At 37.2% G+C, this 21,506-nt stretch overlaps 1 protein-coding gene across 1 annotated transcript in view; it reads right to left on the bottom strand.

Annotated features, from left to right (window-relative positions):
- Nucleotides 1-116: 116 nt before the first annotated feature.
- The window catches only part of INO80D (INO80 complex subunit D), a 54,736-nt gene continuing 33,346 nt past the window's right edge, over nt 117-21,506 (bottom strand). Inside the window, exons 7-11 of the mRNA XM_058186509.1 lie at nt 19,908-20,011; nt 16,631-16,764; nt 15,157-15,374; nt 12,604-12,761; nt 117-11,192 (exon numbers count right to left, since the gene is read on the bottom strand). Of these exons, the coding sequence (XP_058042492.1) occupies nt 10,021-11,192; nt 12,604-12,761; nt 15,157-15,374; nt 16,631-16,764; nt 19,908-20,011 (1,786 nt within the window). The 3' untranslated portion in view covers nt 117-10,020. The remainder of the gene's footprint in view (nt 11,193-12,603; nt 12,762-15,156; nt 15,375-16,630; nt 16,765-19,907; nt 20,012-21,506) is intronic.

Genomic DNA, 21,506 nt, shown 5'->3' with positions numbered 1-21,506 from the left:
TAAAGGGAAACTACAAGTATCAATCTCACCTCCATGTAGGATGTTGCCTTGAAGTTTTCCAGCAGTAAATGTGTGAAAATGTGGTTTTCTTTATTCATGCTGGAACATACTGGGATACAATTAAATGTTCTTGATTGTCCCTACCCATGTTTATCATGAGATTGGATGTCATAGTGGCTTTCTTGTCTATATCAGCTTTGCTCACATCCCCTTTAAGATTCTAAGCTTTAATTGTTAAAAAAAGATTTCCTTTGTTTTTAAGACAATGTACTTGAAAGAAAAATGCAACCAGAGTGCTGAGATGGGAACAACATCTGAATGAAACTCTGAATCCTTGCCACTGTGCAATCACTCAGAAGGTCACAAATTAACATGAATAAGCTGTACTTTCCCCAATGCCTGGTTAAGCTTGGCTTTCTCACTGCAGCCTCTTCCGTGTTTTACAAATAATTCTCACAAATTCTGTGTTATGAAGCAGATCTATTTTGCCTTTAAGGACACAAAAAACCCACTTAGGCTTGAAACAGAATGTACATCAGTGGTGGGTTGCTACCGGTTCAGGCAAACCGGTAGCAGCGGCGGCGGGAGACTCCGCCTACCCACCCGGATATCGTCAAATATGCTCTGCACATGCACAGAAGTGGCGCGCACGCGAGTGAACCGATAGCAAAGGTAAATGCAGCCCACCCCTGATGTACATTATGACTGTTTTTGACTGGCATTCAATCTATTTGAAGGTCTCCTCTTTTCCAAATTTGTCTAATATTTGGATTTGCTCAACCTACACATATTTTAAACTCAGATTCTTAAATCCCCACCTCTCCACATTCTGTATCTGAATGCAGTAATTCAGTTCAGACACCAACGAAGAGTTACATAAATGATATGTATTAAAAAGTCTTTTCCCAGCCCCCGCCTTCCCCAATAAGTAACAAAAGTTTGAGAAATTATTTTGAAAACAGTCATTCCCAGTGAAGAACTTCTCAATGAATAAAAAGATGGTTCATTATGATAGAACAATGAGGCAATATTGTTTTTTTCCTGCAGAGGCATCAAAATATGTACCTCCTCCTCCATGACACCAGTGGTATCAAATGCACAGTGATGGAAGCATGGTGATTGTAGGGAAGTGGTTTAGAGAAAATGCAAACCTTTACAATTTTAATTTAAAAATAAGATTAAAAGAAAAAGGCAGTACATTACAATCATCAGGATCCCACACTTAGGAAGAGGCACCTTCCCTATCTGACATAGGGTACCATTTAATAAACGGATCTCTTTTTGCTAAAAGACAATTTCAAATGGCTTTTGAGTATTATAAATATTTTTCTTTCATTTATGACATATAACTGCAAAGTGCAGCTTAAGTACACCAAAGGGAACAGCAGTTTGCTAAATGTCAAAACTGAATCAAAATTCATATAATGGTCTACACTCTATTTCACATTCATGAATGCAGAGTGGAATGAGAAAATATATATAATATATATATTGCATACATATCTATATCTATTTACTTATGCCCTGAAATAGTGTGTTATGTACATACGCAACCATATACAGAAATATTTAGCCCTACAAATACCAATTCTTGAATTGTTCATGGATATTGAGGATATTATACTTTCCTGTCAGGGAAACAAACTGATTTCATCATTTATTATTATTGTTAAAATGGGGACATTTTGGATTCTGAAGACCAAACGACATACTGAGCTTAAATTTCAACGGAGCTTCTATATTACTGAAGTATCTAATTCTGCTAAGATTCCTAGGCTCAAAATTATCTCAGATCTGAAAGAATAGGGATTATGAGAGAACAGACACCAAATATTTCATCATATAGCAAGATAACTAGCAATGCTCTAAAAGTTTTCATTCCTCACATCTCCTCCCCTATCTATGGAAAATTAACCTATTTCAGCAATCAGATGAGACCCTCATTATGTAGCTGATTGTGTGCACTGAAGTCAACCTAGTGCAGGCTTGCCTTTGGGTCATTTAAGCAAACCTTTGGCTACGTACAGATCCATTCTACTATGAAAAATTTATCTTTTTCAAAACATTTTTAATAGCAATTAAACTCCATGAAGCATCAACTTTTCAGATTTTCTGAGAAGCAGAAGATTGGGAATTTTAAGAACTAGGAATGTAAAGATAAAACAAAGATCTAGGGTTTGTTTGTTACATGTGGAAATGAACATGACAAAAAACAAATCAAGAGTTTATGTTTTGGTATAATAAACAAGAAAGGAATTCACAGAAAGTAACTGTCCACCAAATAATCTGTTTAAAGAAGTTAGGGGTGAGCATCAAGGAATGGTTAGCTCTGACTGTAGGAGCTCTGCTCCAGCCAAGAAAGGTTTGAACAAACTGGCAAATTATTAAGTAACAAAAGAGAGGTCCATTCTGATAAATTAATAAAAGAAAATTACCGTAGTTAAAAGTCCTCAAGTGAGAGAAAATGGGTCAAAATCATACTGTAGATGACTTTTTTTACCAGAAACAAAAGCCAACACGTGGCTAGAGGAATCTATATTAACAAAAGAATATAACAAATAGTAAGCTAAATCATCGAAACCTCTCAGATGTAATGACAATTTTACCTTCTCACACGTATTTTTTCCCCCAAACATGTACTCAATATATTCTGTATGTCTGCCCTAGATGTATACTTAGCATATGGATACAAATAAGCACATATTTTTAGATGGAAAAATCTCACATTAATGTTACGTGTTGTACAAAGGGCAATTCCACATTCAGCAAAGTGCTGCCACGTCTGATATATCTCTCTCTGTACACATATACACATAAGTCTATTCTTTTCCATAAATAAATTTACTCTGGTACTTCCCATTTTCATTACTAATAGGAAGCAAAGACTATTAGCAACCCACAATTCCCCCTTTACATTGCATGCATATGTACAAAGAATGATTTCCCTAAAACATACTTGGGGAAAAAAAACCAGTGAGGAAAATCAGCCAATTCCCTCTGTGTGTATAATATAAAAGTTGATTTATAAAATCTATTTTGAAATGCAAACTTTCTTCAAAAACAGTATGCTAGAGATATGTGCAACAAAATAAATTAGGATGGAAAGGTTTAATGTAAATGCCGTGGTTTTTATAGCAACACAACACGACACACAGCACTGAAGGCAGAGCTCCTTTGAATTTGGGTATTGCCGTTCATATATCATCCACATGAGAAAGGAAACAAAACAAAAATATTTGGGATTGGTCTCTTATCTACTCTGAAAGACTGGTGCAGATACCCTGCTAACCAAAATAAGCAAAACTTGAAAATGCACTGCTTCTCCTAACAACTTTCCCACATGGCAGAGCAAGAAACCCACTCCAAATTCCTTTGTACTGCCATCCCAATTAGAGGAAGTCCCCAAAGAAGTAATCGATTGTGGTTGTGAGGTTTTCAATCTCCAAATGGAGGTTGGGGACCAAAGGAGTTTGTCACTAGTAGGTCCTGCAGGCAAGAGGTTATGGTGGAGAGAGTGATTTGGCTTGACCCACTCTTGAACTTTTAATAGCACAAAGGAATGCTTAGCTTCTTTCAGAATTTTTCTGCTCTGTTCCATCTCCCCTCACTTTCTGTTACTACCCTGATTCTTGAGAAGTGAAAACCTTAGACATTTGGTAAAAGCAAATTGCCAACAATAAATTTTGTAAATATGATTTTTAATGTTTTCTGAGGCGTTGCAGACTGAAATGTCTATTCTTCTTTCCTCACAGCTGTCCTTCTCGGGAAGGGGTTTGTGCAATGCTATAATTTCACTTGATGCTCTAACTCAGCTGCTACCTGTGGTTAATAAGGCTAATGAAAAGTGTCCTTAAATCAGAACCTGAAATGAGGCTTAAAATAAGTTCAGATTTTATTGAGGAGGAAAATCTAGATAAGCTGTAGTTGTGGTCAGTATTGGTGCTTAGTCAAAATGAAGGGGGGAGGTAGGTAATATGCTAAAGAAAGGAGAGTCAGAATTAAAATTGCACTGAGCCAAGTGAGAACCGTGCCATTCCTTTCAAAATACAAAGTGAACAGTAGCTAAAATAATTACCAGAGTGGCCATCTTTGGGAGTAAAAAGCTGTATTATTTCTATATAAAAGCCACCAAACAAGATTTTCAAGCACCCAATCCCCTTTCACAAGTACAGTATATTGATGTGAAAAGCAAATATGAAAATAAGAAGCCACATTGCACATGTAAAGTAACAAACTAAGTATATTGTTCCAAAATCAGAGACAGAAAATATTAAAACTCTTCTAAATTTTGCAAAGCTGATTCCCACATTCAGTGTTCCTATCAAATGTAGAATACCTTAAACTCTCCTTAATCAGCATCCCATTAATGTACTATCTATTTATTTATATTAAAAAGCTATCTTGGAAATACAGCATTTTCTGTCATTTTAACAGGGCTCAGTACAATTGGATTCTGAAAACAGAAAATAAACGAGAAAACATGATAGTAGAGTTAGCCTTGAAACAAGCCAAAATCCCATATGCTTATTTGCGTAATGGAGAGCATAAAATGAACTTCAATCTAGCAATCGTATTTCCACAATACCCTCTATCATTAGTGACCATTTTTTTCTAGAAACAACATAAAATTGGTGACTCCCATACTATAGAAACATTCATATATCATATGTACAATTCCCTCAATGGGTATTTATACATATGGTTGTGTGTGTTCTGTGTATGTTGTATCATAAATGCACACAAGATATATGGGTTCTATTTATAAGACACAGTGGGAATTCCTTTGTGATGAAGATAAAAAGAAAGACATTCTCAGGCAAGACACTGTGGGTTCTAGAACTGATGTGTTTCCATTTGAACATCCAACCTGCAGAGCAAACTGGAATGCATTTCACAGTTTTAAGATGCAAAACGTCTGATTTTTCCCCCCCACTGTAACTAAAACAACTCATCATCAGAGTTACAGAGATTATTGCAGAAAAAATCAGAGTGCCAAAGGGACAAGAAGAAGAATGTTTGGCAATACAAGATAACACTTTCACTTTATGTTTTATATTTTTATTTCTATATTTATACCTGTAAGATAGCACAGAATAATTGTACACCTTGTCACAGCAAACATCCAGTGTAAAAAGATGTTTCATTTGAGGGGATGGGGATGTAGTTTTTTAATGCATATACTTTTATAGCTAAAACACCTTTGTAGCATAATTCATTACAGTCAATAACTTTTAGTATAAATAATTTATGAGGTGATGTTAAAGCATAAATTAATATACCTTTTACTTTTTAAAAAAAAACACCCCAAAACCTGCCCTAGATATTCTGAATCCCCTTGGTATGACAAAGAGGAAAAGCTTAAACTGAGCATGGCAGAGGAAAAGATTGTGTATGTTGGACTTCAGCACCATTTCAAGAGAATGATGCACATGCGCACACGCGCACACATACACGCTAACACACAGAGAAACACACACCTCTCTTTATGAGCTGCAAAAATAAACATGGCTTTTTCCTTCTAGTGCTCATACTTGGATGATATTCTGTATTTCTGCAAAATTTACTTGCTTAAAAATACTTTACCTGCTCTTATTTCTGTATGGAGTCCCTGAGACATGCCCCAAACTGGTTAGTAATCAGCATCACCATTCAAAGAAACTGGTCCACAATCAACTCCATTCTCTCAAGAGAAACAGATATTTCCATACACAACCTAATTGTCCACTTCTTCAAGCTAGATCCATTCCCTGGTTTCTTTCTTTTTGCAAATCAAGGGTTGTTTCAAGATAACTCAGCCCAGTCTATGGCACAAAGCAGTTGTGCACTTTTCTGGCAAGACAGATTTGGGAATATTACCATCCTATACATTTAATAATGGACACCGTTCCTAGAAGGTAAAGACACACATTAGTTGTTCAAGCTCAACATATGAATCCAGTTCATATGTTTAGAGTGTGAAAAGGTGTATATACATATAGGCTTGCACATTTAATGAGTTACGAGTATAACAGAATTGCTTTTTTTCATTCTTTTTTTTTATTTTTAGCCCTGAGTGTTTTTCTCTCTCACACACACATTTCAGGTCAAACTGGATACTACATATGGGGTCCATAAATCTCAGATTCCCTACAGTGGGAAAAAAAATCTTTCCACCTGCTGCCCTCCAGTGGCAATGCTCCAGAGGCTACAATACTTTCCTTTGCTTTTCTAGAAATCCTATCACTTGGAGACAACTTGAAAGCTAAGTGGCACACAACCAGAACAGCAACGGGAAGAAAGAAGGGAAGAAATAAGGGAAGAAAGGCACCATTTATACAGATCAATTTGCCACAAAAATAAATTAAGTTGTTTTTCAGTCACAAGCCTTGTTTTAGCTTTTTCCAACATCAATGTACAAAAACTGTACGATTTTTTTATCAAATAAGAACTGATTGTTAAGGAGAAAAACATTTTGGAATTTTCTCATGAGCATCACAATTCAGAGAAAGCATTATTTTCAAGCTATTTTCTTAACATGCCAAAAAAATGCAAAATTGGTCCCTCCTCTTCAAGGGCCATTTCTACTTTTCAGGGAAATGCCGTTTAAAGAATATTACTCTGTCATATTATCTGCCTTCACCACACATGAAATATATTTTGATTATGACACATATCATATAACTGGATGCTAGTTCAGGCCCCTTAACAGAAAAACAAAAGAAATTCACGAAAACATGAAATGTACAAAATAAAACAAAACCTGTGAATGAAACTTCCCAAGAAGTTTCAGTTGGAAACTGCAATCTACAGTGCAACATGAAAAATTTATATTTGGTTGAAATTCATTTGAAGACTTTGATTGTTCTGAACTGTAGGGTTTTTTTGGCTGGAGGGGAGTTTCAAAAGGCAATAAACAAGAGCGAGGGTTAAGAATAACAAACAGTGATAAGGAGAAACAAGAGCTGTTGCTGAATCCATTTCTTATCAACAATGATAATTTCTTAAGGAATCAGAAACCCTAGTTTGAATTTCTGTTTTTAATTTACACTAAGACAGCCTTGCTTATAACCTGCCCAAATATCCAGAATTCTCCCCTTATTGGGTTTAATCTTCCCATTAGACCATGGCTGATCATGGGTGGGGTGAGATGGGGTGCGGTGAGATGGGGGAGATAAGCCTCCTCCCTTGTTCCCACCTCCCACTTGCATCGGTTCCCAAAACACCTTCGGAAACTTCCTCTTCCCCTTTGGGTCTATTGTACTTTTATTTATTTATTTTAACTCTTGTTAAAGGAAGCAGGCCAAGTTCACCATCAACAAATAACCTTTGTTGCGGAAGAAGTGGATATTCAAAAATGGAAACAAAACGGACTGGATTCATCCTTGCCCATAAACTAGGAAAGAATAGAAACACAAACCTTGTGTGTGTGAGGAAGGGTGGGATCATTCATTTCTATCACAATAGGTAATACAATTGACCCAGCACAGCCCCTTGGTTATATTCAGAATATAACCCAGATCCCAGAACAGTGTTAGTTACCTTTGTTTATTAAAGGCAGTGAGGATGATAAGGAAAGACTTCAACAGGCCAATTTCCATTGACCACATTATGGTCTTGCATGCTGCTCACCCATGACTTTTAAAAGCAGCTTTTCAGAGGAAGATGTGGGAGGAAAGGTGTGCTGGATACCCACTTCATTGGATCCTGGCAATCCTGCTACATTTTCAGATATGGGGAAGAAGGCAACCAACCGGCATTGATCAGCATTTTATCATACCCCCAAATAAGAGGAAATAATTTCAGTTCTTCGGATTTTGTGAAAAGTAGGGGAGAAAGGGAATTAAACTTTGTTCAGCAAAAAGGGAAGGCCTGGAGGGGAGAGATTGCATTGCAACAACTGTTCCTCATGTCCCAATGCACTATGCACTAAGGAAGAGGTAAGGGGGTTTGCTTCAGCTCCTTCACAGGACTTAAAAGATTTACATTACAAATATATTTTTATCACACTTAGATGTTTATTATACAAGTCAATTTCAATGCAGGGAAAGCGGGAAGAGTTCACAAAGTTCAAAGCACAAATGTGTTTTCAGCTACCTATTTTTTTTTTCAAGGGCAAACTCCTAACTCCCTGATCTTTTCAGAATAATAAGCAGCACAGCTTTTTTTTTTTCTTTCCAAGAAGGCAATAATTCTAATTATCAACAGGCAATTCCTGGAGACTCTTTGAGAGCAAAAGGACCTGTGTCAGATTTCACACATGAGCACCAGTGAAAGTGGATTCCAAATCTGTTGTAGGAAATAGCTGATTCACTCTCAAAGAAAAATCAGAGCTTCTGTTCCTAATCTAAAACCAATAAAAACAACATACTAAAGTGTGCTTTCTCTTCAATTTTTTTAAAATATATTATAAAATTAGATGCAATTATGTACAGTTTAAACCTTCAGCCAGAACATATAATAAAGGCTGTTCTTAAGAATGGCATGCCATGTTTCCATGTCCCCCCAATGAAGGCGGGAGGAAACTCCAGATAGAAAGGATTATTTCCACTGAAAAGAATCTGACTTCATGACAAGTAAAATGCATAATCTAATTTTATTTTTTTGAAGAACCAAAATCACAAATACAAAGTGTGGATGGGGGTGGGTAGAAGTAGGTATAATGATGAATGTGATTGATAAATAGCGTTTCATGGAGAAGGCAGCCTTATGCTGACAAACTCCTTACAGTTGGATAGTTGCATGTCTTCAGCATTAAGAGCATGAAAGACACAAACAGAATACCTGACCTTAAAAACAATCCAACATTAGTGGAAAGCAATGATAAAAAGCAAAAGAATGCCTTGTGTAATTTTTTTTTAAAAAAAAACTTCATGTTGGTTCTTTCCCATGCCTGATTTCCCAAAATATACATACTTGTTTCTAAAATATTATGAAGTACACTGAAGGTTCTCTACTGCTGTAGAAATTTTTTAAGGGGACTTAAATATCTGTAGGTGGCAATTACTATGCAAAATAATTCCACCAGTTCTAACATATATAGATTTGACGGAAACAAAACAAAACACAACAGAACAGAGCAAAACAAAACAGAGCAAAACAGATCCTGAATACTTGAGTTGGATTATGAGAAGATTGGGGAAAATTATGATGATGTAATACTAGAAAAGTACAATCTGACTTACTCAATTTTCTTATTTAATAGACTTGAATGAATGAATGAATGAATGAATATATATATATATATATACATATATATATATATATATATATATATATATATATATATATACACACACACACACACACACACACATACATACACACACATACATGTATGTATGTATATATATGTATAGTAGGAACAGTCACTAGTTTGAGGAGCTTCTTCAAGACAAGAAAGAAAAGAATTGCCATTTATCCATCTATATACTTACACACACAAACACACCTCTAAACTCACAGAAGAGGTCAAGAGCCCACTTGTTAAGATGACAGAATTAACAACTGGATTATGGTCTTGGCTTAATTCTTTAGTGCCCATTTATCAAATTAAAAAGGCTGACTTTCAATCCACCCACACCTTCAAAAATAAAGCAACTTCCTTTTCTTCCCCAGATGCCAATAGGACTGAAATTCCAATCTGAACCTTAGGAACTTGCATTTATTTTATTTGAGGTATCTTCTCATTTCTGATTCTAAGGTCAATTACATACATCTTCACCTTTCTTTGACTAAAATCAATTACATCCAGTATCTGTGCTGTATTCCCTAACTGAGTATTAACTGGATAAGTACAGCAACCTGCCAGAAATAAATGAGCACCAATACATAAACAGCACATAGGATAATTAGAGCAGAGCTTAACAGGAAAACCCTGGTCTGTACTGAATCAGGACATTTGCCCCTCTTTTTGTTTTAAATTAAAAAAAAAGTCTTTAAAAAGAAGGGGGTGACAAAAACCAGGAAGAGAAAAGGAGGTGGCGGATGCAATGATGGTTACATAAGGTACCCAAGCTGCCTGTCATTCACAGGCAGACAAACTCAGCTGGAGGTGGTGAAGGGATCTGATGCATTATTGGTACTTGTAGCTGTGGCACCTGTTACTGCAAAGCCAGTTGGAGGAGCTATGGAACTGTGGCTGGGTTGCAGGTCCTTGGGAATGCCACTGTGGGAGCTTAGTTGGTGGCCAAAGGCTGCACTGAATTGTGGGAGCTGCTGCTTAGGAGAAGTGGAGGCCATGAGTTCAGAAGATGCAGCACCCATGCCACTGAAACTGGTCTGTGGTAACCCCGGAAGCACGCTGGAGCTGTTGGGGGTCACAGTGGCGAAGGCAGGCTGGGTGGTCTCTGAGTGCGATGTAGTAGGCGGTGTAGACAGGGAAGTGGAAAGGAGGTGTCCATCTGCACCAAGCAGGTTACTAAATGGAGAAGGGTCACCAAGGTTTACAGGGAGACTCCCCCAGTGAGTTCTGGGATTCACCACCCCACTAAGTGGCACCTCCAGTTGCGATGGGAGCAGATGCTGTGCTATGATGGGCATCTCAGTAGAGAAAGTAGCTGCCAAATTATCGCTAGAATAAGAGGTGGAACTGGGGGACCTTATATGGTCACTGTAAGGTGATGGCACATGCTCACTGTCATAATGGCTTCCATGGGGTGAGGAGTGTGAATGGTCACTGCTGTATTGCTGTCGTGAGGTGATTAGGTCATCTGCCTTGCTTAGCAGCTGGGCAGGGTGTGGCCTCTGGGAGGCATGGCTGCCATCGTGAAGTCCTTGAAACTGTCCCGGGAAGGCTCTCTCCCCAAGCGCACTCTGGCTTATCAGAGTAGCCGAAGTAAGGCCAACGTTGGCTGGGGCAGAGAATTGCCCCTGAATCTGCCCTGCCAGGGGCGTAGATGGGTTGGATAAGGTAGCAGAACGGAGCAAGTTCTCATCAAGATCCAGGCTAGAGAAATTGTCATCATGTACTATGCGCCCATTCAGCAGCTCACCTAGATCTGCATTGACTTCTCGGCTCAAAGATTGAATTCCTGAAGTTTCAGCACCTGGGGAAAACACCCCTATTCCTCTGTCCGATAGTTCCTGAACTGGTACACCATCTGTCTGAGTGAGCACACCAATAGTACTCAGGCACTCAAGAGAAGTTACAGCCTGCAAGGCCCGTTCCAGTTCCTCTGCCTCTTCAGTGGTAGGGAGGAGGTCTCCGTTTTTACCTTCATCAAAACAAAAAACAAAAAAAATAAATACAAAATTACCCTCTCTCTTATATATACCTTGAGACAAGCTGTTAAGATATTTAATGTAGCAGAGATGTCAACCAATTGTAGAAGGTAACTCCAAAATCTGTGGTTTGCAAAAGAAAAACCTCCAAGATTTACCAAATGCAAATATTATTTTCGTGTCAATGGGAAGCCAATCCAGATCAGAGAATTAGTAGACAGATTTTTTCCCCCAATTCTCCAGTGTACAGCTGAGAGACAATGACTGTCCCAAAGTCACCCAGTTGATTTCCATGCCTAGGGGAAGATTAGAACCTGGGTCTTCCAGAAGCTTAACCAGAATATCATACTGGCTTTCACTATTAACAATAAGGATAGTTAATTATCAGGATGCAGCATACACAGTTTTGCCAGATCTATTTAGACTAACCTTTTGACATATAAAAGGATAAAAGAGAAATACACTCTCGGATATTTCAAAAACCATGCAATATCTATACTAATCTCTGATTTACTTATACTATTTATTATCTTTCATTTTTTCAATAATTATGCATGCTGCTAATATTAAATAAAATGTATGAAGTCCTTGAATAAAAATTAAGTAAGACAGCAGAACAAAATATATGTAACATTACATTCAATGACATTTTAAAAGAAAATCCAGATTCCAATGTGACATTAAAGTAAAAGTTAAGTGAAAATTGTGATGTTGATGCAAACCTCCTTGGGGAAGTAAGCCTTTTTGTGCTTGTCACCTTTCTGAAATGGGGGAGATAAAAAGAACTTGGAGAAAGTTCTTATTACCATGGAAAGTACATGGGAGGGGGAAATGTGCTTCAAGGAAGACAGTTTTCTGTAATAGCAAACTTGTAAGATTCACAGTGGACAGTTGCAATTAGTTTTTATTCAGAGCCGCGTTTTGTTTGTAAGCCTTTTTTAAAACTTAGCCTTCTTTACATTCATAAACTTTAACATTTCTTTTGTAAATAACAAAATCAGCAACTGAACCTCAAACCTAGAAACAAATGTAAAAATAAAAAAACTGCGTAACATTAATATTGTCAAAATCCCTTTACATTATTAAAACACTACATTTTAAAATGGGAAGAAAATATAATATGGTTTTGTGAGGCAGAAAAGACCAGTGTAGTAAAATCGCATCACTTCAAAGCTGATTTCTTTCAGGTAGGGAACAATAACATCTATCTGACAAGCAACATTGGAACAAACCTTGAGCCATTTACTTATTCCATTCCCATCTTTCAGCAGTTTCTCCAATATATTTGATTTTGAAATCATGCAACTGGTTCCAAAACGTCAAGTCACCCTTTTATCTTACAACTTAGCTTTGGGCGGCGCCTACTGTCAGCACTGAACGTTATGTAAAAACAAAAGAAGATACCTTCAAAGAAATCAAAATCTTGCAAGTCATCAGGCAGTCGTGGCAGGACGTCAGAGAAGTCCTCCTGATTCAATTCCAGGTCATGTGGAATGTCTGTGATTTCATTGGCAATATCATCTGGCAGCTCATCTGTACTCAGCTCAGGTGTGGAGGGACTCCTAAGATACAGGGAAGGTAGTCAAATGGTTTGGTGAAGAACCAGATCCAGTGCTGATCACCCAGCTATGGTGAAACAGTCTGTGTCTCTTTTCAAATGTTTTATTTATTTATTTATTTATTATTTAAATTTTTATACCGCCCTTCTCCCGAAGGACTCAGGGCGGTTCACAGCCAGATAAAAAATACACAATACATTATAAATACAATTAAAAAACAATTAAAAAACTTATTAAATTGGCTAAGATTAAAAATTTAGGATAAAAACCCATTAAAAACCCATAGATTTAAAAAAACCTAACCCAGTCCAGCGCAGATAAATAAGTGAGTTTTAAGCTCGCGGCGAAAGGTTCGGAGGTCCGGAAGTTGACGGAGTCCTGGGGGGAGTTCGTTCCAGAGGGCGGTAGCCCCCACAGAGAAGGCCCTTCCCCTGGGCGTCGCCAGACGACACTGTCGCGCCGATGGCACCCTGAGGAGTCCCTCTCTGTGAGAGCACATGGGTCGGTGAGAGGTATTCGGTAGCAGCAGGCGGTCCCGTAAATAGCCCGGCCCTATGCCATGGAGCGCTTTGAAGACGTTCACCAACACCTTGAAGCGCACCCGGAAGGCCACAGGTAGCCAGTGCAGCCTGCGCAGGATAGGTGTCACTCGGGAGCCACGAGGGGCTCCCTCTATCACCCGCGCAGCTGCATTCTGGACTAACTGTAGCCTCCGGATGCCCCTCAAGGGGAGCCCCATGTAGAGAGCATTGCAGTAGTCCAGACGAGACGTCACAAGGGCGTGAGTGACTGTGCACAAGGCATCCCGGTCTAGAAAGGGGCAGTTTCCCCAATACAGTTCCCCCAATACAGTTTAAATCCATGAAGAGAAAAGAGGAACTTATATGGCTACACCAGAATCCTAACACTAGAAAATGCTTTCAACAGGTGAGAAGCCATCTCTCTCTTCTTTTTCCCAATAGCGCGCACCCTGGGCTGACATCAGAGCTGAAAGACTGCTGAACTAAAGACTGACACAAAAAAGACCACTGCCTACATTTGTGTCAGAGATTGTAACACTGTCAGCCACTCATATCATTAGACAAGAGGAATTTAAATATAGCTTTAAGAAGCAGGTAGAAATATAGTATGTCTTTAAAAAGTAGGGGCATGGGACACACCCATCACTCATACCATTTGCAGCATGGGTCCAAATAGCTTTCTTTGATAGACACGGGACCTCTAGTGATCAGACAGCACATTGTCAGGAGAAGAGAAATCAATACCACTTTTTAAATATCAGCTCCATTCCTGAGATGTAATGCAGTTTGAAATGCTAGTAGGCAGTATTATTTTAACTTCTCCAAGTTAAATGAGAAGGAGAATTTCATGGGAACTGATGAAAAAATAATTATCTTAGAATTTAAGACTAAGCTACAAGATAAATAGTAGTTTCTATCCAGAAGAAATGTAGAGCATCAAAAATCTCTACAATGATTGCTTTCAGGACTAGTACATGTCAGTGAACATACTTGTTGATTTTGTAACATTTAGGAGTTTGTTATATTATATAGGTTGCTATATTACATCTCAATAAACTGAGGCACTATCAATGTTATTAAGAACCCATAATCATTAACCACATAAACATATATAATCGCTGCATAACTACAGTTCTGCTTTTTCCAGTACAGAGGGTCCTCATTTAACAACTGCAACAGGAACCAGCAACTCCAGGACTAAGGGGCATGATCATTAAGTACAATGTCATATGTCTGTGCCAACTTAAGTCATCAGTTCTATCTGCAGTTGTTAAGCAAACCACCGCGAGTCATTAAGTGTGATGTCATATCGCTGTAGGTTGCAAGTTCCTGCCGGCTTCCTTCTTGACGTATCAGAAGCCAACTGCGAAGACTGCAAATGGAAACTGTTGTAAATGCGAGCCAGTTGCCAAGCACCCGAATTGCAATCATGAGACTGCAAGCAGGATGCAATGGATGCAGTTTCAATAACCACTCATAAGTCTCATTTTTCAGTACTGTCGAATGATCTCTAAACTGTACTGTCAGTAAGGGAGGCCTACCTGTATTCTTAAACAAATAATATAATAGGTACAGTAAGGGTCCTTGAGTGGCTTAGACTGCTGAGACAGTCTGTTATTAACAGCAGCTGCCTGCAATTACTGCAGGTTCAAGTCCCACCAGGCCCAAGGTTGACTCAGCCTTCCATCCTTTATAAGGTAGGTAAAATGAGGACCCAGATTGTTGGGGGCAATAAGTTGACTTTGTATATAATATACAAATGGATGAAGACTATTGCTTAACATAGTGTAAGCCACCCTGAGTCTTCGGAGAAGGGCGGGATATAAATGCAAAAAAAAAAATATGTTCTGTATATTTATTCAGAGCTGGGCACTGACCGTATATGAGCTATCTCCATTGGCAGTGAGATGCTGGTGGGCATAATAAGATTTCCTTGGGGTACAGCAGGAGGAATTGGCTTTTGGGGGCGCCGTGGCCCTCGTCTTCTCTTTTTCTTGTGTTTTTTGGTAAGCGCCGGGGGCTTTGTTTTTTTCCTGGGTTTCTTCTGCTGCTGGTGTTGAACTTTACGACAGCTGTCTCCTCTCAAGAAGTTATCCTTTCAGAGTGGGAAAGAAGACATTAACAAATATTTTTCTTGTTTCTTTTTCTTGAGATTCCAAGGGTATAATTACATCACAAAATTCAGACAGATTATCTGACAATGTGAAAAACCGGTCATAAACTTCATTTTCACCAATAGCAAGGGCAAGAGAACTAACAATACATAAGAGGCTAAAATATTTCCAAATGTAATCATAATAGCATAAATGTTAATTTAAAATAAGTTCTGCAGGTATTTGAAGGCTAGAAAAATAATGATATTGAAATCATTAGAAAGAATGTCTCAGAGAGGCTAAAGTTGCAAATAATCAGATTATTTTTCTGTCAAGTGGATTAGTCAGTTTAGCATATCACGCTGTTATCGAAATGGTCCTGCTTATCAGAACAAATGGAAAATACCATAAATATGCTATGTAATAGGAGTATGCATAACATTTTTTATCTGAATATCAATTTTTAATTCAAAATGTCCCATTCAAGTTAAAAATAGTTGTAGCAGGCAGTTTCAATCATTTTGGAAATATTTCTGGCCCCAAACACAATATTTCAAACTCATCAACATTTTTAATTCAAACTTATCAAAACAGACTAGAAAACAATCATTTTGAACTCAGAACAATTTAGACATCACTACTTTGTTACAGCTAATGAGAAATAACTTTAGGATAATATTCAGAATTTACCCCAAATGTGCTTTATCAAGAGGCAACTGGACTTACTGTTTTTTTCTTGAAGATATTTCGCTTCTCATCCAAGAAACTTCTTCAGCTCTGAAGAAGCTTCTTGGATGAGAAGCGAAACGTCTTCAAGGAAAAAGCCAGTTGCCTCTCGAAAAAGCACCTTTGGGACAACCATGACCTGGATGACTGAGAAACTCGGTAGACATTCAGGATTTATGTGTCTTTGTCTATATTAGATTTGCAAACATTTAAGGGACTGTAATAAAGAAAGAAGTCTTGAAATGTAGGAAAGCTGACTAAGTGGAGCCTGCATCAAACTATGACAGGAAGCTTAAGTACCTTCCCATAATCCTTTTGGTTAGCTCAGTAAGATAGTTGAAATCCTATTATTTTTAATCATAATTGGCAAACCATTTTACAGCCTTCTGAAAAGAACTGTAAAAGTGGAAAACTCTGCACTTAGTGCTTACTTGTTGGTTTGCTACAACTTCTGTTGCTCTGAATGTGTATGGGGTTTTTTTTCTTTGCTTTGTTGTTGTTGTTTTTTTGCTTGACTATCAAATGTACTTACCATTTTTTTGGCATGTTCTTCACATAAGGGGGTCTGATGTGTAATGTCAAAAACTGGCACAGAGCATTGCTGTCCATCAGCAAACTTAGCTGTACAACTTGAAAAAAGTTGCTGCGATCGATTCAAGAGGATATCTATATATACCAGATTAAAGAATAATATGCAATATTGTTGAGATTTAGGGGCAAGTTTATTTTCAAGGAGTTTTAAAACTCCACAACTTTAAATATAATTTATTTCTGTATTTCAAAATTTGGAAGATTTAATAGCAGACTGCCTTTTAGCAGAACTGCCAATGATTTTCTATTGTCTTAAGATGGGTTTACTGAATTAGTTACTTTGCTAATGAGCCAGTGTTCATTTCCTAAAAATTCTTAATCAGAATTGTCAGAGGAAGACAGAATATAATCAGTAGATTATTTTCTAATGAACTAATGGGAAACTAGATAATATATTAAAAGGAAGATTTCTATCATTTATAGAAGATATAACTGAAAAAATCCTGCCTTTCTAAAAGACGATAGAGAGAAAATCAATAAATAGGATTCTGAATTTGAATTTAGATTGCTCATAAAAAGTATATAGCTAGTAGTCTCTTTAGTCTTTCTCTAGCTATGTTTCCTTGCTCAATTTGTAGCAGACATATTCCTTCAAAATTATGTTTTCATGCAATACTGCTTCACTTCCATGGTCATAAAAATATGTTCAATATTTAACATGTCTTTCTCTATTTAATAAATACTAAAATGAGCAGTGCTATGTCCAGTACAGCAAGACAATGAGTAAGAATATGGAATATGTAACTAATGCCTAGGGATTGTTTAAAACCATAAGCTTGGGGAGACATGCTAGATCAGGGGTAGTCAACCTTTTTATACCTACCGCCCACTTTTGTATCTCTGTTAGTAGTAAAATTTTCTAACCGCCCACCGGTTCCACCGTAATGGTGATTTATAAAGTGTATCGTCATCTGCACATACCTCTTGCGTATCGTGGATTGGGTTGGCGGGGGGCACCGGCTACCAACTCTGCTTGTCTGTTACAGCTGGGTCGTGTGGGGGGAGATGCACAGGCTATTCTGGGACAAGGCTTTTTTGTTTGCAGTCGCACTATAGCATCATTTAGTTTCGCTTATATAACGTGAACTAAACTTATGCGCGGGCGATACAAATAGTATATTTTCAGAAATTTAAATTGTCACAGGAAATGTTATGAAAACCTAATGAAAATGTTTTTAAATAATGCTATGAAATTTTTTTTAAAAGTCAATTAAATTTTAAAAAAAGGAAAGTGTTCCAGTATCGGACAAAACCCCTACCGCCCACCATGAAAGCTGGAACGCCCACTAGTGGGTGGTAGGGACCAGATTGACTACCACTGAGCTTGATGATAAAATCTATTATGTGTGAAAGAAAGGCTGATTTACTGATATAAATACCATATTTTTTGGACTATAAGACGCAAGATTTTGAAGAAGTAAGTAAGGGAAAAAAAGGATTTTGCCCTGCCCGGCCCCCAGGACCACTCTGCAGGCCTCCCATACCCGCTGCGTGCCCCATTTTTTGCCTGTTTTTGCAAAAAATGGGGGGTGCAGGAGATTTGGGAGGCCTGCAGAATGCTCCTGGGGGCTGGGGGAGGGCAAAAACACCCATTTTTGCGAAAAACAGGCCCGTTTTCCACAAAAATGGGACGAGCTGGGCAGGGCTTCAGGCGGCCAAAAATGGCTATATTCAGTGTATAAGATGCACCAACATTTCCACCCTCTTTTGTGGGGGGGGATTGTGTCTTATACTCTGAAAAATATGGTAATTGCACAAATAAATATAGTTCATGGGATTGATTACTTGTACAGACAATACTTTAGATAATGGCTGCCAGATATGTAAAGTAATTCAATGCATATAAAAAATTAAAATTTTCTAGTTTTAGAGCATTCACAACGTCTGCAGGCAAGTTGTTCCACTTATTAATTGTTCTAACTGTCAGGAAATTTCTCCTTAGTTCTAAGTTGCTTCTTTCCTTGATCAGTTTCCACCCATTACTTCTTGTTCTACCCTCAGGTGCTTTGGAGAATAGCGTGAATATAAGCGTGAAGGATGGAATGAAAATCTCTACATGATCTGCAGGGTATCTGGAAGGATTTCTAACTTCTTTAATATCAACAGCAAGTGATTCTCTCCCATTCTACAGTCTGTTGAAATGAAGAAGGCAAGACAAACAGAAGGTCCTAATGAGGAACAGTGCCATATGCTCCATTTACTACTGGTATTGAAAACAGATCTTGAGATTCAGAACACATACTTAAAAGTATAAGTATACTAAGTATATTTCTTCTGTACTATCTTCTATTGATCTTTAGGTTTCTAATGAAAACAAAGTACAATCCATAAGTCTGTAGATTGTGCTAACATGTAACATGTTCAACTCTAATTTAGAAGTACTGTAGTTTACATGACCAGATTTTTAAAACATTTCAGCATTATGATTATGTATAGTATGCTATTTTATTCCTATTTCATCTACAAGCTTATTTCTATGTTGTCATTCCTGCCTACATTCCTGACTTTATAATTGTCAGTTTTTTCATGCCTAGAAAGAATATAAATTAAGGATAAACCCATGTTTAAAAAAAAATTCCACATCACAACACCTACATTATGAAACAAGCTCTTTCTAGAAATTAGCACGGGTCCCTTGCTGATAACTTTCTAGAAGCTTAAAGATGAAGCTTCTCTGGGTTATCTTTAAGAAAGAATTATTTGCTACTATATAGATGTCTGTTGTTATTATTACGTATTATCTTTTAATATTTTATTATTCTTTGGATTTTTGCTGTATTTTAGTATATTTTAAATCACTGAGAGTCTTGAAGATTCAGCAGATAGAAATTTGCTACGATACAGTAAATATTAGTAAATTAGCAGAACTTATCTACTCCTACAGCTAATGCATTCACCATTTTATCTTTATTTTTTATCTATTAAAAAAACACGCTGAAATTTTAACCAATAACTAGCATTAAAATCATACAAAATTATGCTATACTCACTATTTCTAAGTATGAAGTTGCAGGCTTAATTTTCTAACTAGGCTTTCTTGCCTTATAAATCAATTATACTGGCCTATTTTTGGAAGTCAATCTGCTCTCTTAATGCACAGTGCAAAAGAAGTACAACCAAATACAGATGTCAAGAGCTATTTACTGAAAACAAAAATATACCAAAATTCATCCCTTTTATCCCCCCGCAAATAAACAGAGAAATAATGAAAAGGATACGTTGAAAACAATGTTTAGTGAATGGAAGAGCCTTGTTAGTGCATGGTTCACCCTTTGTGGTTCCACCGCATGGTGATGCTTCCCTCTGCTTCACTTGGTTTGAGCTAAAATAGGTGTACACACACACACACACACACACACACACACACGTTTATTAGAACAGTTTTATCAAAAATCTTAAAATTTAATTATTGTTCATGTCTACTTTCACATTACAGAAGTATTTTATCCAACCTGCAAAACATTCACAAACAGAAGAAGGTGTCAGTATTTCTTTCTAGTTAGTAGATGTTACCATGTATAATAGACAAGTACACTGCATAACACAGATATTTCACTCTTTGTAACATCCAGTGTATCTATTCTCTATATAATAAATAATTAAAATAATTAATAAATACCTTTCTGTTCCTATTGAGTACAAATAAGCTTGTATACACAAAATACAAGTCCTGAGAAGCTGTTTTTCTATTAAAACACACACATACAAATATAAAGCATTTATTATGGGACGACAGGTTAATTAAAATTTTCAATAGTTAAGGATCAGGGTTTCAATATTCTTATCTGTCTCTTTACAAATAAAATGAGACTAAATTATTTTAAATATCAAAAAAAATCTGTGTATAATGTGCAAAATAGCACATATTATTTACATGAACTAGATTTGTGACCAAAAAGCTTTTGTCAGCCTAATATATCAGACTATACTCCTATTCCCAGATCTCTTAGTGGTTTTGATATCAATAATGAGATTAATTCCACTATAGAATTTGCAGTATTAGGGTCACAAGTGTCTGGTATATTTTAATAACTGTATGTAATCATTGATTTTGAAATAAAAAAAAACAGTACACTTGCAGTGAAAATCAAGTTGTACCTTCTACATCTAAATAGAAGTCTCTCAAAGTGGTGAGCTGGTACCTAATAATGATAATGGATAAACTGATGACTAATAAACTGAACTCAATCAAGTTAGATGCACTCTCAGTTGGCTCTTTACCAGATTAGGAAAATAGGGTTTAAACAATTTTGGACTGAAATTTCGGACTGAAATGCACGCTCCTTGAAAAACTAAGTAATGCATTCTGGGGATATTATTTGTTCATTCAAAATCCATTCAATTTCAGAAGCCACCTGAGTCAATCATTCCAATTAGGTTTCTCTCTCTCCTTTTGCCTCTCTCCTTCTTGTTTATTGATGGGACCCAAAACATGCCCACTTTGCCTGATCTAATCAGATGAATCAAAAACTGGTGAACTCACAAGCAGCTAGATCCTATGCTATGAAGAGCTTTAAAGATGATACCCAGTTCCTTGAATTGCACTCGGAAATCAATAGAAAACCAGTGTAACTTGGAAGCTCATATATGAGCATACCACAACAGATAATCCTACAAAACCCTGCCTCGGGCATCTCAACTGAACCTGTCCAACCAAACTCCAACTCTGAAATCCAGGACTGAGCTGGAACCCCAAATTGTAGCCTTAAGTATCTTCTATTTCCTGATGTAGGTGAGTCACCTCTCTTGACCAGAAATATCTTGATAAATGTTACCCATGTCAAGGGACATAATGAAATAAGAAGGATAGCATCAGC

Source organism: Ahaetulla prasina, chromosome 1 (assembly GCF_028640845.1).
Source record: "Ahaetulla prasina isolate Xishuangbanna chromosome 1, ASM2864084v1, whole genome shotgun sequence".
Lineage (NCBI taxonomy): Eukaryota > Metazoa > Chordata > Lepidosauria > Squamata > Colubridae > Ahaetulla > Ahaetulla prasina.
Note: the sequence above shows the minus strand (reverse complement) of the source record. Positions and strands in the feature narration are given on the sequence as shown.